The 26,563-nt window shown below is 38.6% G+C and overlaps 2 protein-coding genes across 4 annotated transcripts in view; one reads left to right on the plus strand and one right to left on the minus strand.

The window, feature by feature from the left end:
- Positions 1–1,257, minus strand: part of CRYZ (crystallin zeta) — a 28,454-nt gene extending 27,197 nt beyond the window's left edge. The window contains exon 1 of the mRNA XM_044440901.1: positions 1,047–1,257. The gene's annotated coding sequence lies outside the window, so the exon portion shown is untranslated. The remainder of the gene's footprint in view (positions 1–1,046) is intronic.
- On the plus strand, positions 1,223–24,461 carry TYW3 (tRNA-yW synthesizing protein 3 homolog). Of its 3 annotated transcripts, none has more exons than XM_044440931.1 (7): positions 1,223–1,483; positions 2,365–2,445; positions 7,817–7,915; positions 9,554–9,625; positions 10,246–10,379; positions 15,544–15,697; positions 23,294–24,461. In XM_044440931.1, the coding sequence occupies exons 1-7, from the start codon at positions 1,295–1,297 to the stop codon at positions 23,324–23,326; spliced, it is 762 nt and encodes a 253-aa protein (XP_044296866.1). In that variant the 5' UTR covers positions 1,223–1,294; the 3' UTR covers positions 23,327–24,461. The 3 variants fall into 3 exon arrangements, with proteins under 3 accessions (XP_044296866.1, XP_044296858.1, XP_044296848.1); XM_044440923.1 differs by having other exon boundaries at positions 15,544–15,772; positions 23,294–23,328; XM_044440913.1 differs by lacking the exon at positions 23,294–24,461 and having other exon boundaries at positions 15,544–18,844.
- The last annotated feature ends 2,102 nt before the right edge of the window (positions 24,462–26,563 follow it).

Below are 26,563 nucleotides of genomic sequence, written 5' to 3' on the forward strand. Positions count from 1 at the left end.
CAAAGGAGATTGTGCACTATAAAGTGTGCATCCGCTTTTACTATTTTTGTAGGTCGGTGAAGGTATTGGTCTTTGTGTTAGTAGCGGTGGGCACAAAGTAGCCGTTCAGTGACGCTTAGCACCAAACAACAGTACATTCAATTACTGCTGTATCACCCAATTGTATGTGTGTTTACTAAAAGACAACCCCCACAGCTTTAAATGGGACTTACTCTTAAGTAAACCCATCTAGCAGTTATTCCTAAGCTTGTGGGAAGGGGCCCAAGCTCAGTGGTAGAGTACCTGCTTTGCATGTAGAAGGTCCCAGGACATCTCCAGGTGAAAAACCCTGGACAGCTGCTGGTGCCAGATTATTGACAATACCAGGCTAGATGGGCAACGCTGGCTGGGAGGTCTTGTGCAACCTGGGTACCTTTTAGGTCTGTTGGGTTACCTCCCTCAACCAGTGGCTGCTGTACTTTTACTTCGAAAGCTTGTACTTTTGTTCCTTCCTCTTGACTTACAAGCTTAACCCTATGTGGCTTATTCAGAAGCAAGTCCCACTGCGTTCACTGGAGATTCTCTGTGGAAGTCTGGTGAAGCGATTTTTGTCTGGGTGCACTACAGAACACCTTGGGGCTTCCTTCTGAGTAAACCCAATATTCGGACTCTAGGTCTCCCCATTGCCTGAAACGGCCTCCACAGAACTTCCCTAAAGCTCTGTGCAGCATCGGACCTATAAATAATTAATAAACAATAAACCTGCAGTCCTTAGTATCCATGTGAAAGGCTATGTCGTTTTTCCCATTGAAGGAAGTTCAGGACAAAGATATGCATAATCTAGAATCAAATCAAAGTCAGTTCGCCTAAACACAACCGTATGTTGTATCCTATCTGATCTAATTTAAATCGCAAGAATTTCAACGGGTTTATTCTAAATGTCTCTCATATAGGACGGCATATAAAAGTAGATAAATAAATAGGATTAAACCCTTTGTTGCGGTCCTTACGCATTCGATTGGAAGGAAACGTCATTCAACTTAATGGAACTTTATTCCTTAACAAACCTGTACAGCTTGAAGTTTGACGTTGTACTCCTACGCGGACTAATTTGAAAGTACGGTCTGTAGGCCTCAGTAGTTTTTTGCTTCCGAATGTACATGCAGAAGGAAAAAGCGCTACGCCTCCTAAGTTTGTCCTAGGCGAGCTGCCATTGGACCAGGATGGCGGCGCCCACAGAACGGTCGGGTTAAGGGACGCCATTTCTTCCGTGTGGGATCTATGGGGCGTGGGAGACGGAGAAAAGCCGCCTCCGATGGCCGATTTCAAGCGCTGGAAAGAGCAACGGCTGTTGCGCGCGGATGGGAGCCGGAAGGGCAGCGTGGACGAGCCCATCGAGGGGATTGTGAGGCTTCTCAATGAACACGATAGTTTCTGCACTACCAGCTCGTGCTCGGGCCGCATGGTAGTCATGGAACAGCCGTCTCTGCCTCCCCCCGCCGAGGTACCCCCGTCTTCGGCCTTTTCTTCATTCCTTCCGGCAGGACTTGGGAATTTCCTTTCGTCTCTCGCATAAGAACTAAAGTCTAATGATTCGAGGCAACCTTCCGTAATCTGGTGCCTGCCCGGTTTATTGGACTACAGCTCCTAGCCGGCATAGATGGCGGGGGTGCTGGCAGTTTGTAACCCACTTGCGAAGTGCACCTGGTTGGGAAAGGCTGGTATAAAGTGACGCCGGCATTTGGTACACTTGACTACTTGCATCCTAATATAGAAAACAACCCGCAGTTTTTCGTCACGTAATCCTCTCGCAGTGAGGTTCTGACTTTAGAGTAAATTCTTTTAAGTGGCGCTTGTACACGTGGGAGATATTTTGGACAACAAAAGGCCAGAGAAACATCCAGTTCTGATTTCTCCCCTGCCGCTAGTTTTTGGTTTTTGGTTTTTTTCCCCAGTCTCTCCCCTCCTATATGGCTCTAAGTCTACATAAAAGAATCTGCCTTTTCCAGATCAGAATTGTGGGCCGACACCATATTTGCTATCTGGAACCAGCGGCAGAAGCGGGGGCTTTCAATTAACTAGCCTTTGGGGTAGGGAATCTGGTGCCTAGAGATGTTTTAGACTACAGATTCCATGAGCTTCAACCTTACATGGCCAATAGGAGTTACGGGAGTTGTAGCCCAGAACATCTGGAGGGGACCTGGTAGCTGGCTGATAGGCCCCAGACTCATTAGTTCCATGGCAACTGCATCATCACTGTTTTTCTCCTCTTTAATTTGGTAAAAAGTTACAATGCTTTCATATGGGAAAGTGGGAATACTGGAAGCATTCTGAATTGGTTTCAGTATCTACAGTGGTTTGTGAATCTACTTTTCTTCTTGGTAGGCTACCACTGGCTTTGAGATACAAAAGCAAAATTGTACCTGGCTTATGGTGACTCATCAAACCTGTGCAATAGAAGATGTGGTAAGAACCAACATGAATTATTCTTTATACATATTTCAAAAATTATTGTTTTCTTTTTATACTGTCTGCAAGTCCGGAAATTACAGGTGGTCCCTGGGTTATGAAAAATTTTAATTCCTGAGAAGGTCCTTAGGTTGAATTTCTATAAAAGTTGAGTAAGCCAAACTTTTGTCTATATTTTACCTTTTTATGCATATAAAACAATTAAGAAACACTTCCATATTCACTAAAATATATTAAGTACAATACAATATTGTAATAAATATGATAATACAGTAATAAAGTACCTACAGATATTGAAGAGAGAGAGAGAGAATCTGTATGTATGTGTGTAGGTAAACAGTATTGTAAAAAAAATAAAAGTGACATTTCTTAAATCAGTTTAGAACATTTTTGAGGTAACATTACACCTAACCATTCATTCATTCATTTATTAAAAGCTTTTGTATGCCGTCCTATTATACAAGATCTCAGGACGGCTTACAATATTTAAAAACAACTTGGGGTTGTGGGGAGATGGCTGTGATCTTGGTTGCCACCCAATGCAGAGTTTGCGACCCACATGAAAATTTTCATGAAATTTTTGTTTGCGACCCAATTTGGTCGTGAACCAAGATGTTCGTGAGCCAAGGTACCACTCTATCTCTAGGGAACCTCGCAGGCCCTGGTAAACTGAACCCATTGCATAGTTCACTAGGAATATTATTACAGGTTTTATGGCAGTCTCTGCATTTGGAAGTACAGGTTGGTTGTAACTCTGACATTCATAACCCAGGGACTATGTATTTATGTTACAAGATTTCTGATTCTTTTTTTTTCATTGAAGAGGGCCTTCATTTGGGGGGGCATCTTGATTGGCTAGTGTTATCTTATTTACACAGCTGGATATACTTTGTAATTGCTGTTCATTTCAGACTTTCTGCTAGTGACTTCTAATGGCAGAATTAATTTTTTAAGCCACAGTTGTAAGAAAGATTTTACTGGAACTGAGAGTAGAGTGCTCCTGAAAAGACTTAGAAATTCATTTCATTTATATCTGTTGGCGCATTAGTTGACAAGAAATTCTAGCAGTTTTCAGTATCTACCAGATGAGGGCAGACTCTGGATTGCTAGTAAGGAAAGGCTACACCTTAATGTAATATTTTTGTAGATTCTTCCATATATGTCTAATAGAGGTATTTTAGTGAAAGCATGAGGCAACTTTTAATAACTCTGCATCTATTTATTAATTTCATACGGTGTAGGTTATGTTCCAGTTCTTTAATAAGCAAAGTACCATCTTTTCTATTAAATAGAAGGCATTTGATTACACTGTTACTGTAAATATGCTTCTATGAATTGCACTAATTTATTTATTTATTTATTACATCTATTTATGGTCGCATAGCCCAGAGGGGAAGGCTGTGGTGGGGAGAGGGGCCCAGGAAAGCAGGGTGCAGCAACTGGTCAGGCAGGCAGAAGTTAGGTATGCTGAAGTTACCTCTGACTTCTTCAAATTAATTCAGGGACTTACCTTTTTGTTTACTGCTAGGAAAATATATTTTATAATGATGCTTGGGTTGGGAAGTTTGAGCTACTATAATTTCTCAGGGTAGATAAAAAGCAATGATTAAAATAAACTGGATTTCTAAAAAAATTAAATTGCATTTTTTACATAAAATGCTTTTTGAGGAGAAATCTATCTAAAGATAGTTTTCTATTTGAGATACATTATAGTCCAAAGCTTATTCATCATGAAATAATGATAAGTCTAATTATGTAGCATGAGGCTTCATACAATAGTCATGCAATGTTTAATTTTTTTGGTAAATGAATTCTGTTAATCCATTCATAATGTCATGCTCTTCTAGAGGTTTCTGTAAGATTAATGGGCAACTTTTCTGCTTAGAAGATACTATCACAGAGGCTTGGTTTTATAGTTCTCAAAACTGTGAATGTGTTTCTGCAAAGATCACATGCCTCTTTACAGCAAAAATGTTATAAAATAAGCACGAAAAGTCAAGAAAATGACCTTAATCCCATTGTTCCTTTGCAAATCTGTATACATAGAATTACCTCTTAAGTTTTAAGTTTCAAAAAATTCAGTGAATAGAAGATTCTTGGGGGTGGAATAGATATGCGCAAGATGTGAAGGCAAGCAGTAAGAATGAAAGTGATCTTTTGAACGGAATACTCTACAAGTCTTTGGATCTTTTTGTGTTATAGCCTGATGTTTATCATATTCTTTTTCTGGAGGAGAAAACCTATAATGGCAGCCGCCCATAAAGAGACCTAGTTTGGGAATATTTGAATGAAGTTCCTCTACCTACGGTAAGGCAGGCATATGTGGAAATTATGTAGAAAACCATGATTTAAATCTAGTCTTACTGACTAATGATTTAAATTGTGATTTAAATCAAATCCACCCTGTAACTTGTTGTGAATAATGGTCATAGCACTTAGGCTTTCATAGCTGCCACCTGACTAATGCAGGATTCTGGAAAATCCTGGTTCTTTTAGATCAGCAGATCTTGTAGAGCTATACCTACAGATCTGATTGAGCCTCTGGAAGGAAGCTTGTAGCCACTATATAAAAATCTTTTTTCAGACAGCCCTTTCCATCACCAAAAGACCACATGGCAAAACTCTTTTATCAAGTTTTAAGAGACCTGAAAAAGAACTTGGTTAACTTCAGCAGTCTATACAGTTCCAGAAGGTATGTTTTTCTGCTTATTGACTGAGAGCCTTATGGGATTTTGGCAGTTGGCTTCCATGGAAGAAGGGCTGCAGTGTACGTTTTGAAGACATAATAGGAAATTACTTTCAGTTTTTTAATATTAGAGCTGGGCCTTTTGCAGGAAATGAGTGATTTAGAAGCTACAAGGTGTTCTTCAATCAAAATCTGTTTTTGAAATACATATTATGAAGAAACATTATTTTTAAGTCCCTGTAGACTTATACCAGAAGCAAAAGAACCTATAAATGTGTAGGAGAACAGCCAGAGCTGTTTGAAGTATTTACCATAGCAGTTCTGATACACAGAGGGATATTTTTTTTAACTGAATGGTTTGTTGAAGATGGCTTCTTTGTCTTTCTCAGGACTGCTGTGGGGGGTGCATAAAATACAGCTTTTGCCGCACCTGGATTTCCTTCCCAGCCCACAATTATCCTTTTTTTAATCAGAGGGATAGGATGCTGATAAGTCATGGTCATCTTGAGTGCCATTTCTTGGCAGGCAGTGTACGAATTAAATAAATCACCATATTTTTCATATGCCTTTTCCCCAGGATGAGGGAATAATCCTTTTCTAGTATTGGCACAGACATACCTGAAAACAGCATCACACAATACATGAGTCTGTAGTTTAGTAGACTTCAAAATATACTAGTATCTTCCATCAAAAGACTATTTGTCTAGAGTAAGTACTCAAGAGCATAAGTTATTTCTGTTCATGTGAAGAGGTGAATATCTAATAACCCCAAGCTAATACCCCAAGAATGTATGCTGAAGCTAGTGTAGGATCACAGCCTGAGTTATTGCTGAGAATACTATTAAGCAGTATTATTAAATAAGAGAGGAATCCTAACTTCAGTTAAAGAAAGGCCAGCTGAGAGGGATTAGGATGTGACAGAAAAGTCCCTCCACCAGCAGGGAAGTTCATGGAAAGCCCCGAGTGGGGGAAAACAGGTACTTGAGGAAAGATCAGACTATTCTAGAGTGGAGGTGTCAGGTTCAACCTCAGATACACTAGATATAAAACCCACTTGCTTCCATGGCCTGCCCCAAGATCAGACATTGTAACTACACTAGTGTGAAGTTGGCATAATACAATTCACATTGGTTTCAATGGAGTGGGAGTGATGGCCACAAACCACCTTACCACCTCCATCTTTGGCTGGTATGTGCCAGGAGCAATTTGGAAGAGGCATATCTTCCGTCAGTTAACTTTTCATCCTCACTTAAATGTGTAACAGAGCTAGTAGACTTTTTCAGTTGCAGAAGGCAGAGATGAGGAACATGGTGGCTAGTCTTTTTGTAATCATTTTGTTTTCTGGGTTTGTGGCATTTGAGGGTCACTTTACAGAATAAAAAGCTCAGCCTTAACTGTTGGCTGGCCCAACTTTCTTTTCCAATTAACATGTTGATGCTTGCTTTGGAATTGGGACACTTGCTGAAGTTATTGCTATGCTAAAACCCCATTCATGTCCCTTCCAAAAGAAATATGGAATCTGTATGGTCTTGTACAAAGCAACTACTACTCTTGGTTCGTAAGTCTAGATAAACACATTGTTAGAGTTTGGGAAGGGCCACAGTTCAATGGTAGAGTACCTTCCTTTTTTGCATGTGGGAGTTTCCAGGTTTTGTCCTCAACATCTCCAGCTAAGGCAGGGCAAACTCCAGTATGAAATCCTGAAGGGCCACTGCCAGTCAGCGCCCAGAGTACTAGGCTAGATGGACCAAGGGTCTGACATAGTATGAGGCAGTTTCCTGTGTTCTTAAGTTAAGATCATTAACTTTTGAATGTCTAGAAAAATAGCTCTGAACTGTGTATAGGTAAAAGCTTTTTACAGGATACAAATTTCCACTTCATTCTAGTATTGCATTAGGCAGGGTCCAGCACTGGCCATTTAATAATCACAAAAAATGAACTGTGGAATAGACTAGTCTCTCTCTCTCTCTCTCTCTGTGTGTGTGTGTGTGTGCGCGTGCGTGCATGCAGGTGAGTGAAATCCCTTCTAACTGTTCTATCTGAAACTACTACTGCCTATCCTATACAATAAATTGTAGTATTAAATTTGATTAGTTATTATTTATTGCAGCCTGTATGCTAATCAGTTTTGCTCTCAAGGATCCTGGTGTTGTAGGGTGGGGATGTTCTTGAAAGGAGACATTGCTGAGAGGGAAAATTTACTTACTATTGGCATCCCCCAGTTTTTAGCATTTATATATTTAATATATAGATATCCTCAATGCTTTATAGTCATACCAAAACATGCAAAGGTCTATTGTAGCAAAATTGGCCTTGCTGTTAGAATGCATTCTTGTACTTCTCAAAGTATTGATTGAACTACTTTGGGAAACTACAAAACTAGTTTGATCAGAGACTTTAAAAAAACCATGTGTGTACTTTCAGCAAACACTACCACTTAATACTGCTTCCAGCTCTTTCAAACACTGTCATCCATGCACAGTCATTAGAAGGTCAGACCTCAGTAGCAAGTTGCGCTGAAGGAAATGAACCAGTGAGTGCATAGAAGCATTACAAGTTGTATACTTTTTTTTAACTGAAACAGTCTCTGTTGTGCAGCTATTTCAAATGCTTACATAGGCTGGATTTGTATTGTTCTTCCATAAATGAAGAATTTCTATTAATACATTTTGGATCTTCTAGCTTACAGCCTTGAAGAGAGCAACAGATGATGCCATATTCAAATTTGAACCATTTGTTCTTCATGTGCAGTGTCAAGACTTACAAGATGCACAACTTCTGGTAAAGTGAAACCTTGTACTTAAAATTGATACATACTACATGTGTAACAGTTGGCTCTTGACTGAATTTTCACACTTAGGTTTGTTTCCTAAAGCATTGCATGTTTAATAAATGGGCCCATGAAAATATGATGATGGAAAAAGGGAGCTTATGTAATTTTTACAGATGCAATGCTCATAAGTGAAATTATGGTTTTGTTAAAATGAATGGTAAAGCTCCCCCAGTGGGGGAATGAATGTTTCAGAAACAAGCACAGGCTGTTATAACTAATAGCTTTTCATCCATTGGTTTTTTGGTGACTAGTACCTTTCAGTAGCTTGTTGTTAGTCCTGAAGTCATGCCCGGCCCATTATGACTACATGAACAACATTCCTCCAGGCTCTCCTGTGCTCCACCATCCCTCAGAGTCCACGCAAGCTTACACCCACTGCCCCAGTGACTCCATCTAGCCACCTCCCCCTCTGCCATCCCCTTCTTCCTTTGCTGTCAATCATTCCCAGCATCAGGATCATCTCCAATGAGTTGTTCCTTCTCATTAGGTGGCCAAAGTATTTGAGTTTCATCTTTAGTATCTGACCTTCTAAAGAGCAGTCAGGGTTGATTTCCTTTAAGATTGACCGGTTTGATCTCTTTGCAGTCCAAGGGAATCTCAGGAGTCTTCTCCAGCACTGCAATTCAAAGGCCTCAATTCTTTGATGCTCAGCCTTATGGTCCAACCTTCACATCCATACATTGCAACTGGGAAAACCATAGCCTTGACTATATGAACATTTGTCAGCAGGTTGATGTCTCTGCTTTTTAGTATGCTGTCTAGATTTGCCATAGCTTTTTTCCCAAGGAAGCGTCTTTCAAGTTCTTGGCTGCAGTCACCATCTGTTACTACCTCCATTTCTTCCCCATCTATTTCCCAGGAAGTGATAGGACTGGATGCCATGATCTTAGCTTTCCTAATGTTGAATTAAGAATGTTAAAATGTGGAATGTTAAAAATGTTTTCAGTAGCTAAACTCCAAATAATTAGGACAATGACCATATGAACCAAAATAATTGAAATAATTCATCCACAAGGAAGGAAAATCTTTGACTCTTCCTAACTTTTCATTGGGCTGAATTTAATAAGGTCCCAGTCCAGAATAGTACTACTTAGAGAAGAGTTACTACATTGTTTCTTCCTAGGAAGCTACTTCCTAAATAGTACCTCTGTAGCAAGGAGTTTTTAAAGTTCCAGTGGGAATTGGAATATCTTTTATCATGGTGTGGTGGGTCTGTGGCTTAAGAAAAAAAGATGCAAGCACTTTTATGTTCCTGAATTGTTGCCTGTACTATGTCTGTTTTCTAATTTAGAAATAGATTTTTGTAATGCAGTTGAACACAGTGCTATTATATTCAAATTATAAATATTTTAGTACCTCCTTTTGCTATAATACTTTGGAATAAAAGAAGGCAGAACCAACTTGTAATATTCAGCTCTAACACAGTAGGTAATCTGCAGTGATTCACTGTATTCCATATTTTTGAAAGCATTTAGAATAGAAATCAGTGGTTGACATTAGTTTCATGTTGCAGATTTTTGTAAGTAAGACCTTAGCTTGCCATTGTATCTAGATGAAGCATATAGTGTTTTCTCTTACCTTTACAGCACATGGTGGCAATAGAAGCTGGATTCAGGAACTCTGGTATAACCGTTGGTCGTAAAGGAAAAATTATGATGGTATGCTTTGTTTTTCTGCTTTTTCATTAGGAGTATGCACAATGCCATCTGGTTTCACTGCTTGGCTGGTCCAGCATTTCCATATGGCTAATAAACCAGCATCTTCACCTGTGTAATGCATATGCAGTTACCAGAACGGATAATCTTTGAACCATTATCAAGATGGCCATGGAAGTATTACTCATAATATTAAAGAAAGGGAGGGGTGAGGAAAGATTGAGCAAAGCATATGAATGTGACAAATTTCTGGATTTCTAATTAGCTGACTGAAATAGCTTCTGCCCATGTTGATTTTGACAAGGCCCTGAGTGCAGAAGCAACCCCAACCCTTCCTAGAAGTGGTAGAACCATTCTCACATAGTGGTTACCCACCATATGTGGCCACATTTCATTTGATGAAAGTTAGATGAAATATTAAGTAGTTACTCAAGAATGATTGCTTCATGAACTATAGAAGTAAAACATCTGTCCCTTTGCCACTTTAAATACCTTTATCCCAAAAGATAATAACAAGTAAATGCGTTGTTAAGTTTTCTTAATTGAATCAGCCTGCCCCTCATGGTTGATAACACCTCAAAGTCAATACAAATGTGCAGCATTCCACTTTTCTGTTGCTCTAGGCTGTCCGTAGCACCCATTGCTTAGAAGTTCCACTAAGCCAGAAAGGAAAATTGATGGTCAGTGAAGAATATGTGGACTTTGTGATACAAGTTGCAAATCAAAAGATGGACGAAAACAGGAGGAGAATTGACAGGTTTGTTAATAGGCTATATAATATTTATCTATTATAGCAGCTAAACATTAATACAGAAAATGAAACATCTGAAGAGGAGCTATTCATAGTAAGCTAAACTACTATTAACTATATACAGTAAACTAAAATTGACTGCATGAGATGTCAGAATTTAATGTGCAAAGGGACCAAGGCATACAGTTTTTTATGTATAAGGTGGCCATTGGATTTTTTAAAATTTTATTTCTAAAATACAACTGCAAAAATCAATATTTAAAAACAAAAACATACAAATTTGAACATACAATTAAGTTCTTACAGTTCTTACAATACAGTGCCCCCAGTGATACATGTTACAAATCAGAAGGAAAATAATATTCAAACACTTCAGGACATTCCCCTCTTCCAAATGTAATGATTCTTTGGAAGGCTTAAATCCTTTTCCCTTTTTAAATAAGCACACCCCAAATATCGTTAAATTTATTTTTCTTTATAAGCCCTTTTCTCAGTTTCATATCACATGTCAATTTGTCATTAATAGCTATATTCCAAACTTCTCTATAGCAATCAGGCAATTGGTAATCATTTTTTATTTTCCAGTTCTTAGCTATAATAGTCTCACTGCAATTATTAAATGTGTTATTAATTCTTTATTTGTATCCGTTGTTTTTGGTCAAATACTGAAACCAATGCAATTCCAGGGCATATATCTATATTAAGACTTAATATTTTACTACAATTTTAAAAATCTCTTTCCAAAGTTTCATTATATACACATTTCCACCACATACGGAAATATGTATCCACTTCATAACCACATCTCCAACATAAATGGGAGTATTTGTTATCTGTACAATTCAATTTCACTGGGGTTAGATATCACTTCTATACAACCTGGCGACAGTGACACACACGTTGGTGACTTCCTGACTTGACATCTGTAACGCGCTCTATGTGGGGCTGCCCTTGAAGACGGTCCGGATACTTCAATTGGTTCAAAATAGAGCTGCCAGGCTGCTGACAGGGACTGGGCGTTATGTTCACATGACTCCAGTTCTCTGTCAGCTTCACTGGCTTCCCAATGAAGTCCGGGCCCAATTCAAGGTGTTGGTTATGACCTATAAAGCCCTTAATGGCTTGGGTCCTGGTTACCTGAAGGAGCACTTACGTCCATATATGCCTGCCCGCCCCTTGAGATCAGTGGGAGAGGCCCTTCTCCGGGAACCCTCCGTGAAGGAAATTAGGAGGGTAAGTACTCAGAGGAGGGCTTTTTCTGCGGCGGCGCCCAATCTATGGAATGCGCTCCCCAGAGAGGTCCACCTGGTGCCGCCGTCATTTGAGTTTCGGCGCCAGGCGAAGACCTTTTTATTCAAACGTTATTTTAATTGTTAATATTATTTATTTATTTTATTCTTTGGCCAGGGCGACTTAATTTATACTGTTAAATTATATTGTTTTATATTATGTTATTTATTTATGATTGTGAGCCACCCCGAGGCTTCGGCGAATGGGGAGGCATAGAAGTTCCCAAAATAAAATAAAATAAAATAAAATAAAATAAAATAAAATACCTTGTAAAAGTTTCCTTTATTCTTACTGACAATCCTTCTGAGCATTGCCAATTACACTTAAGCAGAGGGAGGGAGGAGGGGACAACTCCTTATGCCTCTATCACTTCCATGTTTAATCCTAGTCAATCCCATTTTTTTTATTTAATTACTAATACCTGATTTACACTTCATTATATAACTCCTCTCCATCTCTGTATTCTCTATATCTTATTCTGTCCTATTCTCTCCTGATTAATTATAGAAAGTTAGCAAAAAGAAGTAGGGATGGCAGTGGAGATAAAATTCCATGGGGGAATATTTTATACATATCTATATTACCATAAACATGTAAAAAGAGAACATTAACAAAATGTCCATTAAATTATCTTACTAAACATGTTCCTTCTCTTCCATGTCCATCATTTGGTGATGCCCCCTCTACAACCCCTTCTTAACCACTTGTTCTGTCAGTTTTGACCTCTCTTTCTCCACTGAGCTGCTTTCTCGAGTTGGGGAGCATCCACTAATTGCTCCAGCCAATGTTTCCTCTTCCAGTTGGCTAATATTTCAGGTCAGCGGACATCCACCCACAGCTCCCATCTCCTAATTTTCTCATAAGTAACTCATAATAATTAGAATGAACAAACTTGAACAGTACATCTCTGGAGAACATTCTAGATCCACGCTTAGGACCTGCCCTACGTATTCTTTCTAGATCTTCATGGCCCCATCTCTCTCTAGAGGGACTTTTTAAAGCCATTCCAACACATCAGCTGTAAGATGTTTCTCTACTGCATATGCTTGTTCAACAATCCCATGTACTCTAATGTTGGATCTATGACTCTGGTAATGCAGTGAAATCACCCCTTTTTCCTATTCTGGTATTCTTTTGTATTGGTGATGTATCTCCACTTAACGAAGCTTCGGACAGCAGTTCTATTTGTTTATTTTAACAGTCAGAGCTATGAACTGATCTTCCAAAATCTCTAACATTGTTTTTATTTTCAGCTTTCATCTAATGAATGATAATATTTGCCATTCTCTGTGTTATCTTCTGTTTATCATGTTGCCTTCTACTATCAATCTTTCCAATCTTAGTTTCAAGGCCTTTCAAATGTTGATTGACCTTTTCGGTCTCTTCCAGCTCTTTAATGCCTGTCTCAAGCATTTTTCTGAGACCTTTTATCTCCTATTCCATCTCTGGCTTCCCTTGGAATCCCAGTGCTCAGCCCTCCAATTCTGAGGATACAGTTTTAGTTCCAGAGACAGATCTGATGGTTTTCTTGTCTCTCTCCTGGGTGACATTCACTTATTCATCCAGCAGCGGGAACTCTCTAATGCAGGGGTCTCAAACTCAACTTACCTGCGGGCCGCTGGAAGTAGAGTCTGGGTGAGGCTGGGCCGCATCAAGTATTCCACCACCGTGGTGGTGGTGGGCCGCTCATCCCGCAGCTGGCCCGGGCGCCGCTGGCACTTTGAAGGCCACAGGGCCCCTCCCCCGTGCCCCTCCCCCGTGCCCCGCCCCCGTGCCCCGCCCGTCCCGGCAATTGGCCTACGGGCCGCGAGTTTGAGACCCGTGCTCTAATCATATTCTCTTCCAATTCTAGTTAGGGTTGCTTTTTTATCTCTTAACTCCAGCTCTAGTCTAAACAATAAATTCTTTTTTCCCCCTTCTCTTCCTTTATTGTCTATGGCAGTCTCCGCAATATTTATGTTGTTAAATATCCCTCTTTACAAATTAGCCAAAGCTACTACAGAATTTTAAAGCTTTTTAGCCTTTAAAGCAACCTTTCAGAGTTCTTTCTCAGACTTTGCCCACACTGGGACAAATCCACTCCAATAAAAAAGGGTGAGTCTTTTTACAGTATAATTAAGGCTGCTTCCTTATCTTCACCTCCACTTAAAATTAGAATGTTCCGCTATGACTTATTCCAAAATCAAATTGTTTAAACAGGATAAGCTCATAAATTCTCTTGAGGCAACAGAAAAGGAAAATTATGATGCTATACAGGCATACCAGAGGGGGGGAAGGCCATTGGATAATTTGGAGTCCCAGCTCCAATCTTGGTAACTTGCCCCAAGGTTGAAGCTAGAACTCTGATCATAAGGTGTCTTCCCTCCACCCTTGTAGCTAGAGCAGAAAGAATGCTGCTGGTTGCATCTCCAAGGTCACAAGAGCAACCTTAGAAATGGCATTTTGTGGGTTTCCCATGACAGAGAGGAAACAGGCTCTGCCAGTATGCATAATATCCTGCCAGCATCTCTCTCTCATCTCTTTTCTTTCATGGCAAAACAGTTCAGTGGCCAAAATAAGCCATCTAAGTGTTTGTTTTTCTGGACAGGAGAAGCACAGAGGTGAGCTTTACTTCTGCATTTCTTCTATCCTCCAAAGAACACCTGTACCTTTTGGAGTTTGCCACAGGCAGTCACAATGAATTTCATTTGTAAAGTATTTGTATCACACTCTTCATCCAAAAAGATTCCCATAGTGGCTTAAATATAGTCAGTAAACAAAGACAGTCCCTGCTCACAAGCTAACAATCTAAAAAGAAACAATGTGCAAGGAAAATAAAATGGTAAGGGGATAAAAAAAAATCAAGTCCTTGACAAAGGCTGATAGACTTGCCCTGCTTCCCCTTCTCCTCCCTCAATTTAACCTGCTAGAAGGATTCAGTCAAAAAAGACTTCTATAGATTACTTATATTACATGGTTTAACAATCAGCCGCCCTGGAGTCCCCACCTCCCCATGGCTCACAGGGCACAACTGCCAGCCCTACACTCCCTGGTCCCCAAATCCCAGAGCCAGACACTGGATTCAAACACAACAAACACTGGGGAAAACTTATTTATTAAAAGACAGGATTAATGCAATGGGGTGGTGGGTCTTAAAACCCATAACACAGAACATACACAAAAGGGGGTTGGGAAGTAAGAAGGGAATCAGAAAACAGCACTTTAACTAAATCCACACAGTCTCAGCTCCCCTAAGACTCCTAAGGCCAATTGGCCACCTCAGACCCAAAGTAACAAAGCTAGCTTTTCCTAACACTAACACAGTATATAGTACCCAATGGAGCCTTCTCCTTTGTAGAAAAGCACAACATTCTTCGACAGCCTCCAGTGGCAACAGAAACCTCTCCTGGGAGAGATACCCCGATCTATCCCAGCCCCCAGCTTTTATCCCTGTTAGATCAAACAGCTGACTGATGGGGTGACATCTGCTGACATTACCCAGGTGAAAATTGTATACCCTTTAGACCTAAAGTCTTTGGCCTTCAAGGGGAGTGTGAATTCTCCTGTCCTTGGAAGTAATTTACAGTATCTTACGGCTTTTTGCATTCCAGGTACTATCAAGTCTTCCTGTGGCCCTATCTCCTTGCTTTCCTTGAATCACCACCTGGCTGAAACAAGCCCAGCCTCTGAACCAAGTGTTAACCCTTCCCCAGCCAAGGGGTCCTCAGCCCATTCTTTGCTACAGATAGACCTCAAGATTCAACTAGTCTGTTGCTAGTGTTGCAGTGTAGTTGTAGCTAGCTAAATTGTAGCTGCTAGATTATAAAAGCCCAGCAAATCTATATATATAAATGTCTTGCAAACTTTGATGAAACTTACACTCATGTACTTTTTCTTCTAGATTTTACACCTCTCTGCAGTTTGCATTGGAAAACAGAGACCATTCTAGTAGTTCACCTTTGAAGGAGAAAGAGAAGAATAGTTCTGTGGACTCTTACAGAAGAAGAAGGAATTTGAAAGGAATGCAAAAAGATGGCAAATGTCCTTCTCCAGAGGTAAACAGTGAAGATGAGATGGAAAACAATCTTAACATTTTTCAATGAAATATGCTGCAAGTAGGATTATGTGAAGTAGGTATATCCACATTATGTTTGTATAATGTTTAATTTTCCACTGCTCTTTGTGAGAGCTTTGCAGTTTGAGTTTTTAAAAGTAGCTGTTCTTAATACAGTTTACTGTAGGTATTAAGTTACTAGTAAAGTAATAAAGTGCCACCAAATGTGGGCAAACAAGAAAAATTCCTTGGACTTTTTTTAACAGTGAAGATTTTCAATCTGTGACCTTGAATAAAGAATATTTTAACTGTATGTAAACTTCACCACAATAAAATATAGTTTTGCTCTATTTGTTTTTCCTGTTTAAAAACACTATATTAAAAGTTAAATGCTGTTCTAAAAACACTAAATTCACCTCTGCTATTAAAAATCCTTCTTTCTTCCTACTTCACTTAGTAGGGATAATTGAGACCATAAGGCCACTTCTGAGAGGAAAAGCTTTTGAATGTTTGGAAGAAGAAAATAAGCATGAAACAAATCCATCATTGATTAAGCTACTAAAATAAATAATTGTAACAAGTATTAACCTTTGCCACTGTTAATAATCATTTGGAGACCTTTTGCTCCTTCTTCCTTTAGAAGAGTGAACATTTTAAAAGAAATCCAGAACCCTAAAAACAGATACCCACATTATCCAGTGAACACATCTTTCTTCAGTTCTTAGAGAGAAGAGATTCTTACTGAAGACTTACAAGTTCCTGAAACTATCATGCTCATTGCTTTAAAAGTTATACATGGATTTGTTTGCCTATAATTTTAATCAACAAAGAGGAAATGTTTCATTTCTAGCCTACTAACAGTTGCTGCTTTTTAAGAGTAGAGCCGTATCCAGAAGTCATTACAAGAATAGCCCCACTGGAATCAGTGAATCTTAAGGTAGCCTTTTTAAGTCTTGCTCATTTCTGGATCCAACCTTTTGTATGTTGTTTTTAAGGAATCCTTTTCACTGGCTAAGATTTCTAGCCAACTTCAGTAATCAAAGCCATGATGTCACCTCTGCAAAAAGTATGCCTTGTATTGCAGGATCCTCTCTGTTTAAGAAGGGAGATTTATAAAGTGATTTGTCTTACTATTAATACTTAAGCTATACTTCCTAGAGCTGTAGAATACAAAATGAATGAGCACTTAAAAGGACATCATGCTTTTTCATAGTGAACTGAAATGGTAAGTACTTCACTGACAAGATAGTATCCAAAATGGCACTGAAAAAGCAACAGAAGTCTCACTGTGGTTGGGAAACTCCACATTCTGTAGCAGTACATTTTTTAAAAAAGATGGGAGCAACTCCTGAAACAGTTCAATGAGAATTGAGTGTGCCCAGAAGCCACATGATGTGGAGGGGCCACTACGAAAGGAAAAGGAACATGGTGTTTGGTTGCATGGAAATCTATACTTTGAGAAAATGGCGGGCTGGAACATTGAACTGGAGGAAGGGAAGGAACACCATAATATCTTGTTCCTGTTCAAATTGTATATACAAGTTCTCTAAAAACAAAATTTAGTGATGTGACCTGTTGTAGGAGACAATATTTATTTGAAAATTGAGATATACATAAATGCATGAGCATTTTCTCTGCACTGTGGCTAACACTGACAGCTTGCAAACCCACCTTCTATATCATGGTTGCAAAATGGAACATGATCTTAGCTGTGCTTTGCATTAACATTACTTAACTCTTGATGGCCTAACCATTTTTTAGGAAGCTAAGTGGCTTTACACCAACACAAGCTAAAGAAATCTAGACATTGTCCAAGGTTCTCAGATAAGGTGTTTTAGAAATTGATTTAAGAGCCAGAGTATATCTGCATATCCCTAATGTGACTGTTTTTTGAAAAAGGAGTGAGGTAATAAAGAGTGGAGAGAGATTGAGATGCAATGCATCATTACAAAAAGAGTCATGTTGGATCCGACAAAGGATCCATCTAGTCCAGCACTCAGACAACTAAATTTCCATGCAAAGACCACAAGGAGGACATGGGCAGAACACCAACCTTTCGTTCCTCTACGACTGGCATGAAGAAGCCTAGTGTCCTTGATATGGGAGCTAATATATGGCCAACATGCCTAGTAGCCACTGATAGCCTTATTCTCTAATTCCCTTTTAAAGCAGCCCAAATTGGTTGTCATACTGTGATAACAAGTTCCACAATTTAAGTATACCCATCTCTCCTTAATCTCCATTAAAGAAGTGCTTGCATCTCTCCTTAATCTCCCACCAATCAGCTGCAAGCATTCTAGTAGTATGAGTGCTAGCCAATTTCTCTGTGTCATGTATGATTTTAAACATCACTGTTATATCCTATCTCCCCTTTCCCTTTTGTCCTAATTTAAATAGCCTCAACACCATTTCCTTTCCTGCTAGATTTGTTCCAGACCCTTGACCATTTTGGTTGCCTTTCACTGCATTTTCAGCACTACAATATCTTTTCTGAAGTGCAGTGACCAGAACTGTACACAGCTTTCTAAGAGCAGTTGCACCATAGTTTTTCGTAAGTGCAGTCTTGGCATTTTCCCCCTGAACATGCCTAGCTTAGAAGACCACAGCAAATGTCAATATTTGATGCCATATCCACGTGAAGACCACGCATTTGTGAATCCAGTTTTAGACTTTTTAATAGGTGGACTCTGTGTCATTACAAATGCTTGGGTGCCACAGAACTATGAAAAATCGCTGCTACAGGTTTGAACAAATGTAAGTCTAGAAAGACAAACAGTCACAAATTAGTCTCAATATTACAGATATACTATTCAGTATTAGTCAAACCTAAGTCCTGTTGATTTTAATGGAGGTACTTTAAGTAAAGCTAACATTGGAATCAACTTGTAATTCCTAATATTTATCTTGCTAAATCAGAGCTGGCCTCTTCAGTCATCAAAGCATAGTTAGTATCAGTAAAATTCAGATCCTCGAAAGATGCCTCTCATATTACAAACCCTTTTTTTGTACCTAAATCATACCCTACTAAGTTGTAACTCCTTCCTTTCCCATAACTGCAAATCTCTGTAAAGTTTTGTTTTGTTTTAAACAACCCTGTATTATTTATTGGAACAAACTACATAATAAATGCAAAGCATGCAGTATTTGACAGATGGTAGTGTATTACTAAAATGAATATTTTCCAGGGGGGAGTGGTATCCCAACTTTTAATAATACATTCCTCAGCATATTTCAGTGTTTAAAAATGAGATTATAACTAGTTCAGAAATTGCAGAAGCTCTCAGAAACATCTGCTTGTGCAGAAGGCAAGCAGTGATAACTGAAGACTACAGTCCATCAGCCAATAATGTACAGCAGAAGTCCTAGGACAGAATGTAGTAGTGTTTTCCAATTTTTTAGTTTTATGACATTCCACCAGATGGCAGTATGTTACATAGAATCACCACAAGGACATGCTGCAGTGCATTCCAAGTTGTATGCATGGGGAAGGAGAGGTATATATTCTATACATGATCATTAAATATGAACATATATGCATAGCATACTGTATTTTAAATAATTTTTATTTTTAAATGATACAAATATTAAAAACTACACAAAATATTTTTAAACACCCTTAGTGCACTCCACCATGACCATGGCTACCTAGTATTTTTTTTTCCTTTCATTTTTTCACTCTTTCTGAAATATCCCCTTCCATCCAAAATTGCAGTACATCCATTGAAGATTTAGTACCCTCCTGTTTTATTATGCATGGCTAATAAATGATACTTTGTTAAAAGCATCCTTCTTTAGCAATTTTTCACCTCTATCTCGCACTTCAATTTATCATTAACCACTATATTCCAAACTTCTCTATACCATTCAATTAATTGGTGATCCCAGTTCTCCTTCCAGTTATTTTTTATTATCAAGTTTGCTGCAGAAACTAAATTTATTATTCTTTACTATTCCATTTCTTTTCACAAACTATTAGCAACAATGCTATTTCAGGGTTTACTTCAGTTTTTGAGTTCAATATCTTAGTAGTCTCTTTAAAAATCATTATCTAAAATTTCTTAATATTTTCACATTTCCACCACAAATGGAAATATGTACCTGTATTTTGTTCACATCTCCAACATAAATTAGAATATTTATTATCCATATAAAATAATTTAACTGGCATCATGTACCATTTCCATACTAATTTATATTTTTTTTCCTTTAATTGGCATACTTTTAAATATCCCATTTATCCCATTTTCCCCCCAATCATCCTTGGCTATATCCTTAAATCCATGTCCTATGAAATTTTTAAGAGATCATATATATCCTCCCTGTTTAATAAAATCTTACATACCTCCCTTATGACTCCCCCTTGTTTGCATTCCTTCTTGCATCTCCCTATTCATCACAATCTCCTCACATTTTGTAAGGTCTCTACACTTACCATTTTTCTGCAACCACTCTCTAGTCCATTGTTCCAACTGCATAACAATAAACCAAGTTAATTTATCTTTTTCAAGTAATGCTATTAGCCTTTCTTTATCCATTTTTTCCATCCAGTCTTTTACCCTAAGTATTTGTTTTTCTGTTAATACGTTTCTTAAACTCTCAAGTTTTCTGCAAATCCTCTAATCTCTGTAACTGGAGTTATTGGTGAAGTATATGACATAAATTCTTCCCTACACTTCTCCCAAATTTGAACATATTTTCTTAACATAGTGTATTTTAGATGAAATATAACCCAGGTTAGAATTTCATCTATCTCAAGAAGAAGACATAATGAAACTGTAAAAGAATTCCATGGGCTTGTTAATAACTAAATTGAATTAATTCTGCAATTATTTGCATGTCTACTTAGAAGTAAACCTTGCTAATTTAATGAGACTTACTCCCAGGTAAGTGTGTCTACTGTTGCAGCCATCCTTGGAACACTGTGTTTCATATTTCTTCACAGGAATATCTACTTCCTTATGTGAAGTTTTTAAGGAATCAATCTTTTTATGTACTTATTAATCCAGAATGGGCTGCAGATAATGGAGAAGCTTTCCACCCAGAGAAAAACCTGTCTGAGGCTTCCAGAACCACACTGGATCTTTAATATAGAGGGAAAGAAGATCCTACAGGATCCCTCTGTGGATGCTCAAATGAAAAAAACAGAGTAGTATGGATTGTAAGCCAGTTCTATCAACTAGTGCCATCAGTGTACATAGGAGAGTACAAAGAGGACAGCTCCCTGGCCCAAGGAGTTACAATGTGAAATGCAACATAGAGGAAACAAAAGAAGATGAGGGATGTGGAGAGGGAAGCAGTAAACAACCATTCTCCTTATATATGCTTAGGCTAAGCACACGATCTGATAGGCATAGGAACCGGTTATATGGCAAATGTTTCATGAAAATGGTGCATGCTTTGAGAATGGATTAGAAAGAATGAGAGGGTCAGAAATTCACTTCAGAATCTGGATACACATTTGGATACACATCACTTTGTGTGATACAAAGCATGTTTCACAGCCTTTTCTATTTCTGGATCAAGCCCAGTGTACACAATTCAAATCACAGTTTTTCCCCATTAATTAGACTTGAGCAAGGTCTATTATGAAAGTCTTGCCCAAAGTCAAATTAGGGTGGCTCATTTTCCTTAAAAGGACACTTTGAAGTAGGGATCTGATCAAATGTTCTCTTGAATTTTTCCACTGGAAATCTTCCAATGGAAATTTTTCCATTTCTCCACTTTTTAAATGTTATTTTGCTTTGTTTTTATGCAGCTGCTGCAAGTGGCAACAGCTGCAAATGTCTTGGCAACCTTGTCACAATTATGCATCCTTCACCATGCCCTATGCCTAGGGTCCATCTGGGAATTGGGCAAGCAGGAGAAGGAAGGGCCAGCACAAAAATGGTGGACATTTTTTTCTTTCCATTATATCTCTCACCATTGCTTTGCAGCAGTTCAGGCTACCTGCACTTCCTGACCCAAAAAAGCCCCGTGACAGGAATTGTGTCTTCTTCAGAAATTGGTTTGAAGAATGTAAGGCTGCCAGAGAGATGAGTGTACAGTGAAAAGCAGAAAACTTGTGCACATGGTTTGTAAGATATGCAAAGGTTTTCTATGCACACACAGCATAAGTATGATGACACTGACCAATTCCTTTGGCATTTTCTTCTCCTTTGAATTTATTTTCAGTGTCTTTTCTATTAGACTGAATGAGAATGGCCCAATGTGGAAGAAATTTTGACAAGGGACTAATATGAAGGGCTGCCTTCACATTGCCTATCAACAGTTGGCATGTGGACCACATATTGAATAAGACACACTTTCACACTATGGAAAGAGGCACTATATTTCTGTTTACATTAGAGGAATAATTTATCAATGCATCTATTAACATAAATTAGCATGTGCAAATGTTATTCATCTTCTTTTCTGGAAATTCAAAGTGGACCATGGTACCTGAGATATTAACTAGCAAAGCCAGAAATTCAATTAGGCCCTTATTTTTTTCTCTCTCTCTCACCCTGTTTCCCACCTTTCTGTCTGGAAAAGAAGATGACACATGAAGTGTTCAGTATACAAAGAGATGTATATGCTGTTCTGCATACATATGTTAGAGCAATCCACTTTCCCACTTTCCAATCCACTTTCCCATTGCAATACCTGGTAGCCCTTGAAAAACCACTGCTGATCACCAGAGGTCCTTCATTTATGGCATACAATACAGAGGATGAAGCTGGAGAGAACATAAGAAGAGACCTGCTGCATCAGAAGGAAGACCTACCTAGCTCAACAATGCTGTTCCCAAAATGACCAACTAAATGGGCCAAACTTACAAATAGGCAGAATGAAGTGGTTGCCTCAAGCAGTAGATTTTTGGCTTCTTGAATTAACTTACTGATTTATTATTCCTGTATTTTGACTCTCAATGATGAGAGTCATCGTAGCGTTAAGGAAGACACCGGTGAAAAGTCCCCTTCCCAAAAATACTTTCTGCAATAAGAGGAGAAACCAGTCTCCAGCAGAGAGGAAAACATTGCCATGGGGAAACCTAACTAGATACACAGCTGGGATCCATAGTTCCATGTATGAATGCAAACCAGTTGCATACATGTTGGAAATGCTGATAATCTGGCATGCAGATTAAAGGCTATTGGGAGCTGGCTGTCACAATGGCTATAAATTATCTCATGTTTCAAAGGCAGCTTGCTAGTTGCTGAAGAACATGATGGGGGAATGGCATTGCACTGATGATTATTTGTGGGCTTCCAAGTTCAGCCCAAGGTATTTGCTACCTGGACTGAACCAGCAAATGGCGCTACCTCTACTGCACTCATCAAGGTACAGAGTGCCCAAGGCCAGCTACATTATTTTGATATTTGAGGCAGAATATCCATCGTCACCTGATGCAGAGTTCGTGACCTCAGTAAAATGTTTTCTTAAATTTTTGTTCACAATCCAATTTGGTCGTGAACTGAGGCATTCGTGAGCCAAGGTTACCACTGTATTTTGCCATATGTCAGTGGGGTGGGCCATTACCCCAGACGCTTCTGGGAGATGCTGATACTTTTGCATCAAAAATATGCTGGGGTTAATAATATTTATTTTATTCTTTCAGGTGTATCAACACAAAAGGGGGCTTGCAAAATAAAATAAATGTGATATATTTCATAGAATCAGCAAACAAACAAAGACTATTAGCAAGCACCAGCAACAATTCAAGAAAATTAAGAAGAATTCAAGTACAATTAAAGAACCAGTGTGGTTGTAGTGTTGGGCAGGAACTCAGGAGACCCAAATTCGAGTTCCCTCTCAAGCAGAAAGCTCATGTGGTGACTTTAATCCAATCATGACTTTAGGACTAAGCTGCCATAAAATGGAGAGAAAGAAGAACATATATGTTACCTTTGGTTCCCTATAAGAAGAAGAAAGGCAGGATACAAATGTAATAGATAAGTAAGTTTGTCATCAAAGATCAACTAAGCTAAGAGTAAGTCCCAGTGAACTCAGATGTTATTACTGAGTAGATGTGTATACCATTGCATGATCAATGTCTTGGAGAAATCAAGTTTTCTCTTAATGTGTAGAAAAACAATAACTGCATCAGTGCCTGCCAAATTATTCTGGGAAGAGAATTCCACAGATGGGATGCCACCTCACAAGCATATTTGGCTAGGGTTTTAACTTTTGTGCAATATTAAGCCAAAAGGACATAACCAAAGTAGATACTCCAAAAATATTTGCTTTGTTTTTCCCAGTTTAGCCTTGAAGTTGTCCAACAGTGTTCCTTTGGATGTTGCTGAATTATAAACCTCAAAACCAACTGAAGTATCTTCTTTGCTCTTGATCTTCCAAATTTTAAATTGCATGTGTGTACTATTGTTGGTATGTTCCTGGTAAATAATATACATGATATATGAGTAAATAATATTTTAACAGCTAATAACTATCACTCTTTTAACATAGTTTGATTCAAACACCCTAAAAGACAGAATAAAGATCCAGGGTGATCTTGATCAACTTGAACACTAGGGTGAAAGGACCAATGCCGAGTCTTCCAACTAGGAAAAAGAAACCAAAGGCATTGATACAAGATGGGGAATACGTGGCTCAACAGAACTGAAAAAGAAAAAGATCTTGGAGTAATTGTGGACAATAGGCTAAAAATGAACCAACAACATGATGCAGCCATCAAAAGGGCAAATGTTATTTTGGGATGCATTATTGGAAGTATTACTCCATTACGAGAAGTAGTAGTTTCCCTATACTCCTCACTAGTCAGACCTCATCTGGAACACTGTGTCCAGTTCTGGGCACCAAAATTGAAGAAAGGTGCAGAAAAACTAGAAAGGGTCCAGAGAAGGGCAACAAAAATGATCCAGGGTTTGGAAACACTGCGCTATGAGGAGAGACTGAGAGAACTGGGCATGTTCAGCCTTGAGAAGAGAACATTGAGGAGGGACATGGTATCACTCTATAAGTACCCCAAAGGCTGTCACAAAAAGGAAGGTTAAGATCACTTCCTGCTGATACCAGACTGTAGGACTCAGAATAGTCAATTCATGTTCCAACAACCCAGATTCAGGTTAGATATCAAGGGGCAGCTGGTTCCACTGTTCCACTGTCAGAGCAACAGTGGACCAGCTGCCTAGAGAGGTGGTGGGCTCTCCCACACTAGAGACATTCAAAAAGAAACTAGACAGCCATCTGAGTGGGATGGTGTATCATGGTATCCTGCAACAGTAGAGTGTTTGACCCGATGGCCTTCATGGCCCCTTCCAACTCTACTATTCTATGATTTCTATTTCATATAGCACAAAAACAAGTTTTGGGGAAAGAGGCAATGAAATGAGTCCTACTGCATGGAACAAAGGAGAGTTTGAATCACAATAAAGGAGAAGGGAAATCAGCAAGTTTTTGTCTGATTAGTCCTTTGATCTTTTTACATAAGGAACTAAATCTCTAGGACATTTGATTTTTCAACTCTAATGGAAGAACAAATTATGCATAGCTCTGTATTTTTTCTTATTTCCGTAGCAAAACAAAGCAAGACAAAATCATCTGCTTACTTTCAGTGTAAGTGTTATTTACCTATCTCAGTTGTGGGTGAAGTAAAAAAGACAATAAGAGATTGTTGTCTTGTCAGATCGTTGTCTTGTCTCAAAACTTGTAACTCCTCAGGCCCAACAGTTTAATAAGAATCCAAAGGACTAAATTACTTTGGGAGTAAGGGAGTTTCAACTGTTGTGCCACAAGTCTTGCTACAGTCAGATCATTCAAATGAAACATTTAATCTAAAAATATATATTTCACCAAAGAACAATCCATTCACTTCATCTGGGTTTCTCTTGCTGAAGCATTTTGTGGATATGACTGTGAAGTAAATAACTCCATGCATCATTCCAGCCACAGTATAAACTGGTATGCAGGCAGATGTCTCTACCTTAGTACTTCTACTGTACACATGCCTCAGCAGTGTTACTGTGAAAATACAACAGCTTAGCCAGTCAAAGCAAATCTGAACCTCAAGAGGTTTTGATGAGAGAAATTCGCAGTTCTGCATATCCCTAGTTACAATATGGAACAACAACATCAAAAAAACAAACAACCCCAAAAAAAACAAGGTGTGTAACTCATCTCTGCCTTTTAATGGCACATTTTCTCATTGGGTTTAGGGATCAGAAGACTTCTTATTGTAGCTCTGTGACAGAATACATGCTTCATATGTATGATTCTCCAGGTTTAGTCCATGAAATCTCTTGTGTAAGAGTCAGTTAGCAAGAGTAGACAAAGTTCATAGAAATTTTAACAATAAATTTAACAATACTAACTGCTAGATTTACTAGTGTGATTTGTCTGTATAGATGTTTTAAAGAAACCATTCTAGAGAAGGGAAAGTACATATAAAGCGACTATGTTTTAATGTCACACTAAGCTTTTCAAACCCATACAAGACATTGTTTCATAAATGAAAAGAACCTGCATTTGTAACATGCTATAGCTGTTATATTGGAAGGGACACACCCTTCAGGTCTGCCTAAAAATAATTACAATCAAAATAAATGAAAAAAGAAATCACAATATATTTTCTTAAAGCACATATTTCCAGATGCAGGCTTTAATTCCTAGTTGAGAGTCATATCTTTGCTTCCACACCCCTGGCAGTGAAATATGAAATAGCACCTCTGGGATTTTTTTTCACTTCCTTCATTGGTGTTTTATCACCAGATTAGAAGGTTGGGAAAAGGTCAGCCATCATGTAAAGTTTGAATAAGCAGTTTTGATCACCCCAAATTCTCTACAGAATACAGATACTCCCTTAATATGAATCCAATAGTGCTCTGTTTATCTCCATCTGTCATACTATTATCCTATATTCATCTATATT

Source organism: Varanus komodoensis, unplaced genomic scaffold (genome assembly GCF_004798865.1).
Source record: "Varanus komodoensis strain SLA01 unplaced genomic scaffold, ASM479886v1 scaffold1, whole genome shotgun sequence".
NCBI classification, from domain to species: Eukaryota; Metazoa; Chordata; class Lepidosauria; order Squamata; family Varanidae; genus Varanus; species Varanus komodoensis.

Bases quoted from the DNA above. Each gene is read 5' to 3' on its own strand.
- TYW3 (XM_044440923.1), top strand. From the start codon at position 1,295: ATGGCCGATTTCAAGCGCTGGAAAGAGCAACGGCTGTTGCGCGCGGAT. The intron at 1,484-2,364 runs GTACCCCCGTCT...TCTTCTTGGTAG, and splicing joins CTCTGCCTCCCCCCGCCGAG to GCTACCACTGGCTTTGAGAT. The intron at 2,446-7,816 runs GTAAGAACCAAC...TGGATCTTCTAG, and splicing joins CCTGTGCAATAGAAGATGTG to CTTACAGCCTTGAAGAGAGC.